Source organism: Bubalus bubalis, chromosome 21 (assembly GCF_019923935.1).
Source record: "Bubalus bubalis isolate 160015118507 breed Murrah chromosome 21, NDDB_SH_1, whole genome shotgun sequence".
Classification (NCBI taxonomy): domain Eukaryota; kingdom Metazoa; phylum Chordata; class Mammalia; order Artiodactyla; family Bovidae; genus Bubalus; species Bubalus bubalis.
The window spans coordinates 51,452,759-51,462,247 of NC_059177.1; the positions used below are offsets into that span (position 1 = coordinate 51,452,759).

The following is a 9,489-nucleotide window of genomic DNA, read 5'->3' on the forward strand; positions in this document are numbered from 1 at the left end:
TGTTATCTGCAGGTCCTGCTCTTAGGGTCCCCTTCGCTTGGCTCAGAGAAATCACCTTTCCACCTCGGAAGCATTCTGCACTCTTACTCATTTTGTTCAGTAGATTTCTAGTCATACATAAACACACACACACACACAGAGACAAACACACATCCACACATACAGAGAGGAAGGAACTGATATGGCTGCTAGCTAAATTCTGATCTCTTCTTTAGTAAGGCCAGAAGAAAGGGTGGGCTAAAGCAACAAAGATAGGGGCAAATACTCAGAAGAAAAATAGAGAAGGGTAATGGACGAGAATGATGAGAAAGGGTGATGCTTTAGATAGTAAGTCTGGCCAGGCCTCTCTGAGGAAGTGACACAAGGCCAAGGAGTGAGTCAAGTAAATATTGGGGAGACAAGCTTTCAGGCAGTGAGCACCTCCTGTGGAGGCTTAGCGGTGGGAACAGGCAGTGGATGATAGGAGTGAGGGGAGAGTAGTTTGGAAAGGCATGCAGGTCGGCAAAAGCCAAGTCATGTAGTTCTTTAAGGTCCGTGGTGAAGAGTTTGGATTTTTTTCTTAGTAGAGCAGGAAAACACGGTAGTGATTTAGGCAAAGGAGTGATGTGAATATCTTGTGCATTAAAAAGATGATTCCACGTGTCACGGAGCAGCCACAACTACTGAGCCTGTACTCAGTGGCTCAGTGTACTCAGTGGCTCAGGAGACACGGGTTTGATCCCTGGGTCAGGAACACCCCCTGAAGAATGAAATGGCAATCCACTCCAGTATTTTTGCCTGGGAAATCCCACAGACATAGAAGCCTGCAGGCTACAGTCCATGTAGTCGCAAGGAGTTGGATACGACTTAGTGACTAAACAACAACAACAATTTAAATATGCTGGATGAAAATGAAAAACACCTCAAAAAAGACTTGGCAGGGGCTGCCACTATTACTGTACATTAACACTGCAAGAAGGCAGTATGTTCTTAAATACCACTGTCTAGAGACAAGACTAGACAAAGGTAGATACCTTCTGGATAGAATGAACATAAGTCATAATTAACCTCTTGGGACTTCCCTGGTTGCGCAGTGGATGGAAGTCTGCCTGCCAATGAAGGAGACATGGGTTCAATCCTTGGCCCAGGAGGATTCCACATGCCACGGAGCAGCCATAACTGAGTTGATGAGCCACAACTACTGAGCCAGCTTGCCTAAAGCCTGTGCTCTGCAACAATAGATGCCACTGCAATGAGAAGTCCGCACACTGAACCTTGCTTGCTACAACTAGAGAAAGCCTGTACAAAGCAAAAATAATAAAGAAGATAAATAAAAAATTAGCCTCATAATGGGTGATTCACCCAACTGAGTTCAGACTCATAACTGGTGTAGAATTACTTCAGTTCCACCAAAACCGAATCAAGACCCAAGTTCTTTGTCCCCCACGGCCCTCCGAAAGACAAATACTGGGCACCAACGAAGTGCCAGGCACTAAAGTGAAGTCGCTCAGTCGTGTCCGACTCTTTGAGACCCCATGGACTGTAGCCTTCCAGGCTTCTCCGTCCATGGGATTCTCCAGGCAAGAATACTGGAGTGGGTTACCATTTCCTTCTCCAGGGGATCTTCCCGACCCATGGATCAAACCCGGGTCTCTAGCATTCCAGGCAGACGCTTTAACCTCTGAGCCACCAAGGAAAGGCACTATCCTAGATCAAAAATAAAAGAAAGCGAGTCGGGCAAAACCCACTCCGGCTGCCCCACTGGAGACCCCGCTCACTGCCTGGCTGCCACCCTGAAATGCCCATTCTGTCCTCTCCGAGGTCCTCTCTGAGCCACATCCCGTCGCGGTGCCACCGGCCTGGTCCGCTCTCCCACCTGAGGGCGCCCGAGCCCAGCCCATCTCCCGTCCAAGACAGCTACTTCACCTCTTCCCTCCGGAGCAAGCGCTGGAAAGACATCAGGGCTACCGGGAGGCGGGCCCTCCTGCTGCAGGACTTCCCGGATTGGCTGGCCGGGCCGCACAGCAAGGACCCCGAAGAGGGTTGCCCGGGCGAATGCCTAAAGGACCCCGCTTGGACCTAAGGGCTAGCTATTGCAGTGCCTGGTGGCCGGGTCCCGCAGCGGGAAAACCAGGTGACTCGTATTCGAACTCCACCCGGGGCTCCCAAATAGCCCAGAATCTGGAGTGGGTTTAGGCCTCTGTACAAGGGGCCAAAACCGCAGGGCTGCAGGCCTGGAGAAATGGAAGAGCAGGGTGGGGAAGAGGGTGGTGTCTAGAACTGAGGCTGTCAGCTTGGGGGATTGGAGGGTGGGGCTTCAGGTTTTGGAGGGAGAAAGCCGAGGTGATGATGAGCTTGGGAGGACGGAGAGCATGGCTGCCACCCTCCAGGAAGCGGAGAAATAGGAGCCTCTGTTGTGGAGGCAAATGCCCAAGGAACTTCTAAAACTTACAGGTCTCTTAAAGGAGCGACTTTTATGTTGAGCAAGTTTCCCGACCTGTTCCTCTATGTTGTAAACCAGTATCCAAGACAAGCGTGACTTGGCTGGCATTAGAAAAGGAACCATGCCCTCCCCTGGATAGCCTCTAGCATTCTGGCCTTGGAATAGCTAAATCACTCATTCACTAATTGATTCAACAAATACCGTTGAGAGCCATGTGTGTGCTAGGCACTGTGCAGTACAGAGGATATAGAGGCAAAAGAGATCTGTGCTTTCATGGAGCTGACCTTCTAGTGGGGAAGAGATAAGTGAAGAAGACGTGTAAGGAGCCATGAGGGTGGGGAAGCAAACTGAGATCTAGTGGGTGAGTAGGAGATAACCAGCGGGAACACATTCTGGACTGTGAAAACTCTGGCTGTCGGGCCAGAAAGTCTCGGAGCTGCAAGGCCCATGAGGCTACAGCAAAAGCAAGTTAAGGTGTTTGGAGTTCTAGATGAGGGATCAGATCACGCAAAGCCTAGTAGGACATGATAAGGCTTTCAGGTTTTATTATAAAAGTAGAGTACACTTTGAAGGGTTAAGGAAGGAAATGAAATGATCAGATTTGCATTTTTAGTTCAATGGCTATTGTGTGGAGAACAGATTATAGAGGGAGCAAGAGTAGAAACTGGAAGATCATTAAAGAGGCTGTTGCATAAGTCCAGGGAGGGTTGATGATGTTTTGGACTGGGGTGGTGGCAGCTGAGAAGGAGAGAACTGTATGGGTTGGAAGGACACTGGCGAGGCAAAATTGCCAGAACTTAGTGATATCGTGGATATGGAGGATGAGGAAGGTGAGGTGGCAAGGATATCTCTCCCTAAAAATATGACAAGATTCTGCTCACTTTTGGGTTACTCACCACCTGGGATGTTAGGGAAACTAGGTTGGCTGATCTTGTACTGGTTAGGCTGCGGTTAGCTTTGTGGATCGACTGGAGTATCAGCCTGAATGCTGTAGAAAGGGCATGAGTAGGAAAGACCTTGGCAGTGTTTCTGTTTGGGCCAGACCCTAGCACTGCCTTTAATGTGCCACTTTCGGGCCAAGAGAAATAACATGGTTGTCCAGACTCTGTGTGTGTTCATGGAAGCCTTCTATATTTACTGGCAAATTTAGAGGTTCCACCCAGATAATCTTTGAGAACTACTCCTTAGACCTGCAGAGATGATCAGTTTCTTACGTGTAAATAGAATTTCAAAGTTGGAAGAGATCTCAAGTTTTCTTAGTCCAGCTTAAAATACTTTTATGTTTTTTATAGCATTTCCACAATTATTGAGCTCATACACCATGATTAGACTGTAGATATACAAAGATAAATAGAATGAGACTATATAGGTTCATTTGGTCAATAGAATTGATTAAGCGTCCTTGTGCCAGGCATTTCAGCTATAAAATGAGTACAACTTGTCTTTGACCTTCGAGTTGCATGTCTGCAAGCCTTGCCATGGTGAAGGACAGGGAAGCCTGACTTGCTGCAGTCCATGGGGTCACAAAGAGTCAGACACAACTTAACAACTGAACAATAAGCCTTGCCATTGAGGACAGCAAGTGTATTAAAGGGTTTGATTTGGCCAGGTTAGGTCCTGACTTATCTGTAACATTAGAATAGAAATTGTATGTATCCAGCAGACATAGGCAGTGGTGGGGTGGGGCGGGGGCAGCGGGTGGGGGGGCGGGGGGGGAGGTGAGAGGGGATGGTATCCTGGCAAGATCCCAATTCTTGTCCATCCAGTCTTGCAATTCTAGAATTGATGGGAGATCACTGTGTGACCGTACCCTTGTGGCTAGAGTCTATAGGAATGTAAATTGTAAATCCTCTGTAAAACACAAAAGATAGGAAGCGAAGGGAGTATTGGCAGAGACAGGTAATGTTTAAACTTGAACTTCTCATGAATGGGTCGCTCCTTTGCAGGGTTACAGTTGCGTTAGCAAGATTATGTCCTTCAGTGGGTAAATTGAAGGCCCCTGTACTATTCCTTTCCCTCAATCCCATGATCCAATGGGCAGTTAAATACTAAGTAACTGTGATGTACTTTATTAATGTCAGATGTGAGAGCCCTAGTTGACTTGCAAGACTGCATGGCTCCAGAGTAAGAAGGGTGGGGACTGCAACACTGATGAGTCTCTAATCTGGCTCTCTGATGGCAGCAGGGAGATGACCTCAATCTTGCGGAGCCCGCAGGCTCTCCAACTCACTCTGGCCCTAATCAAGCCTGATGCAGTTGCTCACCCTCTGATTCTGGAGGTAAGAACACGTCCTAAGCCTCTACTGTATGCCCGGGCATTGCTTCTGTTTCAGGTGCCACAGGGCCATTTGTGAAGACTGACAACACAGTCCTTTGCTAGATGGTGTGGAGGCAAAGGTAGACATCGTGGACACTGACCCCAAGGGGACGATAAATCTGTTGGAGAACTGAGGCAGATGTAAAATTTAAGAGGGACTTCCCTGGTAGTCCAGTGGTTAAGAATCCACCTTGAAATGCAGGGGACATAGGTTTGATCCCTGATCAGAGAACTAAGATCCCACTAAGGTTGAGGAACTAAGATGGGGCAACTCAGCCCACGTGCCACAACTACTGAAGGCCATGGGCCACAACAAATGATTCTGCATGAAGCAGTGAAGATCCTGTGCTTAGTCACTCAGTCATGTCCGCCTCTTTGCAACCCCATGGACTGTAGCCCCCCAGGCTCCTCTGTCCATGGGAATTCTTCAGACAAGAATACTGGAATGGGTTTCTATGCCCTCATCCAGGGGATCTTCCCAACTGAGGAATGGAATCCAGGTCTCCCGCCTTGCAGGCAGATTCTTTAAACCAAATGCAGCCAAAGAAACAAATAAATAAAATATTTTTTGAAATAATTAAAGGCTCTAATACAGTAAGAAGAACCAAACCTCAAGACAGTATATATATAGTAGTTGTCTATTGCATGTGCGCTCAGTCGTGTCCAGCTCTTTGCAACTCCATGGATTATGGTGTGCCAGGCTCCTCTGTCCATGGAATTTTCGAGGCAAGAATACTGGAGTGGGTTGCTGTTTCATCCTCCAGGGGATCTTCCTGACCCAGGGATCAAACCCTCGTCTCCTGTGTCTTCTGCATTGCAGGCAAATTCTGCACCACTGCTCCACCTGGGACGCCCTAGTTCTCTATTGCTGCCTAATAAATTACCACACACTTAGCAGCTTAAAACAGCATTCATTACCTCACAGTTCTAGAATGTAGAGTAGGTTTGGCTAAGGGCTAGGTTCTCTCCTTAAAGTTTCACAAAGCCGAAGTCCAGGTATCAACTGACTGGGCCCTTATCTCCAGGGTGTGGGGAAGAGTCCAGTTTGAAGCTCATAGAATGGCAGAATTTGATTTCTGTGTCTATAGGACTGAGGTCCCCATGTCCTTGTTGGCCTTCAGGTGGGGACTACCGTTTTTAGCGACTACTCACATTCCTCATTACATGACTTACTCCCATCTTCAAGATAGCAACAGGGTGTCTCTCTTCTTCAAGTTTTAGGCTCTAAAGGGTCCCCAGGGTTCTTTTGGTTAGCCTGGGTCTCCTGTTCACTCATATGCTCCCTTTCACTGACTTTTATCTTTGGGGTGGCATTTATCCAGGCTGTTCATCAGCAGATTCTGAGCAACAAGTTCCTTATTGTGCGAATGAGAGAACTTCTGTGGAGAAAGGAAGACTGCCAGAAATTTTACCGAGAGCATGAAGGTAGGAGCCAGCAGTCCTCTGAGCAGGAGGCTTCTCTGTCCCTAGAAAGATTTCACGTGGACACCCAAGTCAGGTTCTCACTGACGTCAGTTCAGTCGCTCAGTGTGTCTGACTCTTTGTGACCCCATGGACTGCAGCACGCCAGGCCTCCCTGTCCATCAGCAACTCCTGGAGTCCATCCAAACTCATGTCCATTGTGTCGGTGATGCCATCCAACCATCTCATCCTCTGTCATCCCCTTCTCCTCCTGCCTTCAGTCCTGGCATCAGGGTCTTTTCCAGTGAGTCAGTTCTTCGCATCACGTGGCCAAAGTGTTGGAGTTTCAGCATCAGTCCTTCCAATGAATAGTCAGGACTGATTTCCTTTAGGATGGACTGGTCTGATCTCCTTGCAGTCCAAGGGACTCTCAGGAGTCTTCTCCCAACACCACAGTTCAAAAGCATCAATTCTTCGGCGTTCGGCTTTCTTTATAGTCCAACTCTGACATCCATACATGACTACTGTACTCACCAACTGTAAAATTCAGCCAGTCTTCTAGAGAGTGGATTGATAACACAAACTTTTCATGATTATCAATGTTTTTAAAATATTTTCTAGGAGGGTCCTACCTCATGGTACCAACAAGAAATTTAGTTTTATATCCTGATAATATCACTGAAAGTGAAGTTGCTCAGTCATGTCCGACTCTTTGCGACCCCATGGACTGTAGCCTATCAGGCTCCTCGGTCCATGGGATTTTCCAGGCAAGAGTGCTGGAGTGGATTGCCATTTCCTTCTCCAGGGGATCTTCCCAACCCAGGAATTGAACCCGGGTCTCCCACATTGCAGGCAGACTCTTTATCGTCTGAGCCACCAGGGAAGGTAATATCTCTAGTTAACAAAAAACTCTGTCAAGTACTGTCCAAAGGCTCATGATTTCATTTAATTTCCCAGAAACCCCATGAGGTAGGTATTATGTCCTCAGCACACAGATTAGGAAAGTAAGTTAGGGAAGTTATTGATTTACCTGAAACTACCAGGTGGGAAGTTGGAGACCCTGGGTTCAGACCCAGGTAAGTCAGAGTCCCTGTTCCTTTCTCTAAAACAGTGATTATTCCCTCCTCTAGGGAGGCAGGAGTATAAAAAGTTGTCTTGGCACCATGTCTTAATGGAGGTCTTCTCTCCTTGCAGGGCGTTTTTTCTATCAGCGGCTGGTGGAGTTCATGGCCAGGTATTTCTCATTTTGGTTCCAACATCTTCATCCACTGAGACTTTATTTCCCCTGCCCCCCTCAGTAGATTTGTTAATTTTATTTACCACTCTTTAAAGTTGTAAGCAGTGTCGAGGGTCTGAAGAAACGTGGGCTCGGGCCGACACTGACCCTGTGGCCACCTGTTCTGAGGTGCTTACTGATCCAGGGGCTGTAGAAGAGTGTTGTTGAATGCTTCCTAACAACTCTGCTGTCTCGGTGGCCTTTCTTCTTCATCAGCAGCCTTCTATCAGCTCTTTGAAGCAGTACTCAGCTAGAAAGGCAAGGAGACTCTCAGGATGTCCAGTGTGCCTTTGGGCCCTGATCACAGTGTGCCCTCCTGAAGCCAGAGCCAGATTCCTGACATGTGCTCCCTTGGTTCACAGTGGGCCAATCCGAGCCTACATCCTCGCCCACAAGGATGCCATCCAGCTCTGGAGGACCGTGATGGGCCCCACCAGAGTGTTTCGAGCACGCCACGTGGCCCCAGATTCAATTCGTGGGAGTTTTGGCCTCACCGACACCCGTAATACAACCCACGGCTCAGGTGAGGCTGCCTCCTGTGTCCACAGTATTAATAAGGGAATTTGGTTCAAGGATGGTGGGCAGGCTGGATGGTGGGGTTGAAAGGCAGGTCCCCCAGGGAGCTTTCCTCCCGGTTGGCCTTTTGTGGTGACCTCGCCAGATGTGGCCCAGGACTTACGGGTGGGAGAAGGACAGGCTCTGGTTTCTGAACCCGATTATGACCGCTTCTTGCCTCTGCCCTGCACTCCCTATGAGAATCCCTTCTCTTTTTCCTCCCCTTACAGACTCTGTGGTTTCAGCCAGTAGAGAGATTGCAGCCTTCTTCCCGGATTTCAGCGAACAGCGCTGGTACGAGGAAGAGGAGCCCCAGTTGCGCTGTGGCCCTGTGCACTACAGTCCCGAGGGTGGCGTCCACTTTGCTGCTCCCACAGGAGGCCTGGGGCCAGCCTGACACAGGCCTGTCAGTTTGTGAAGACTAGTGGCGTTGCCCAACCTTCTCTCACAGACCTCTGGTCCCAGAGCATTCTTCTAGGACCAGGGAGGCCTGGGGCTCCTTGTGCCATCTCTGCTGGGCACCACCACCTGCGAGAGGGCCTAAGCTCCTCACTGCCACCTCTTCTAGAATCTCACTATCTACCTCTTCTCTGGAATGCTCATGGGTGGTTCAGAGGAATGATGGCTCCTCTCTTTTCTGAGAACTGTTTATCATTTTCAAGGAGAAGCTTGCCGAGCTGACTTGCCTGAAAAATGCAGTGACTCTGTATTAGCCACGTTTGGTCTGTTTTCCTTAATAAAAGTCAGTATGCTACTGAAAAAGGCTGGGAACACTACTCGAGGTGCTCTCTCTCTCTCCTTAACTGGAGTAATTAAACCTGTCCTAAGTCAAGTTTCTGGTCTATGCTAAGTGAAGAGAGAATTGTGTCAAAATCTCCCAGGAGGTTCACGCAGCGTGCAGCTTACGTAGAGCACAAAGGCCCCTGGCATAGGCCTGCATCCTGGAAGAAGGGGCACCTTTTGTTTGAGCAAAAGTATGTCTGCCCAGTAACGGCATATTGTTATGACTCTTTTTTTTTTTTTTTCTGATTTGCACAGAGCCACTAAAGGTAGCCATGTCTCTGCTGTAGCTGAGGATGACAGTTACCTACTACTGTGACAAATCACCTCAAGATTTCATGGCTTAAAACAATAATTACTGAACTTGTATGTCTGTGGATCTGCTGGGTGATTCTGCCGCGCTCACCTGGACGCACATAGCTGCGTTCAGCAGTTGGGTCCAGCGTGGTGTTTCCTCCTGAGCTGCTTCTTTGCATGGTTATTTCAGAGTTGCAAGAAAGCAGGCCTCCATTCATGAGCTTATCAAGCTTCCACTTGAGTCATGTTTTCTGATACCCCACTGACAAAGGCAAGTCACATGGCCAAGCCCAGAGTCCATGTGGGAAGCAACTGCACAGGCACAGATGCAGGGAGGTGTGAATCACGAGGGAGCATTAGCATGACAATCTACAAACTGAAAGTGAGATGGCTTGAGTTTATATAGAGAACTTATGAAAACAAATATTTGCACAAGCCAAG

The 9,489-nt window shown here is 48.4% G+C and overlaps 1 protein-coding gene across 4 annotated transcripts; it reads left to right on the top strand.

The window, feature by feature from the left end:
- Positions 1 to 1,977: 1,977 nt before the first annotated feature.
- Positions 1,978 to 8,747, top strand: NME6 (NME/NM23 nucleoside diphosphate kinase 6). Of its 4 annotated transcripts, none has more exons than XM_006065179.4 (6): positions 1,978 to 2,113; positions 4,605 to 4,701; positions 6,062 to 6,164; positions 7,335 to 7,374; positions 7,779 to 7,939; positions 8,202 to 8,747. In XM_006065179.4, exons 2-6 carry the CDS (start codon positions 4,612 to 4,614, stop codon positions 8,366 to 8,368), a joined length of 561 nt encoding a protein of 186 aa, XP_006065241.1. In that variant the 5' UTR covers positions 1,978 to 2,113; positions 4,605 to 4,611; the 3' UTR covers positions 8,369 to 8,747. The 4 variants fall into 4 exon arrangements, with proteins under 4 accessions (XP_006065241.1, XP_006065242.1, XP_025127978.1 ...); XM_006065180.4 differs by having other exon boundaries at positions 2,051 to 2,113; positions 4,608 to 4,701; XM_025272193.3 differs by lacking the exon at positions 1,978 to 2,113 and adding an exon at positions 2,180 to 2,433.
- The last annotated feature ends 742 nt before the right edge of the window (positions 8,748 to 9,489 follow it).

Excerpts from the sequence above, each read along its gene's own strand:
- NME6 (XM_006065179.4), top strand. The coding sequence starts at position 4,612 with ATGACCTCAATCTTGCGGAGCCCGCAGGCTCTCCAACTCACTCTGGCC. Across the intron at positions 6,165-7,334 it reads ATTTTACCGAGAGCATGAAG|GGCGTTTTTTCTATCAGCGG; the intron begins GTAGGAGCCAGC and ends CTCTCCTTGCAG. Across the intron at positions 7,375-7,778 it reads CTGGTGGAGTTCATGGCCAG|TGGGCCAATCCGAGCCTACA; the intron begins GTATTTCTCATT and ends CTTGGTTCACAG.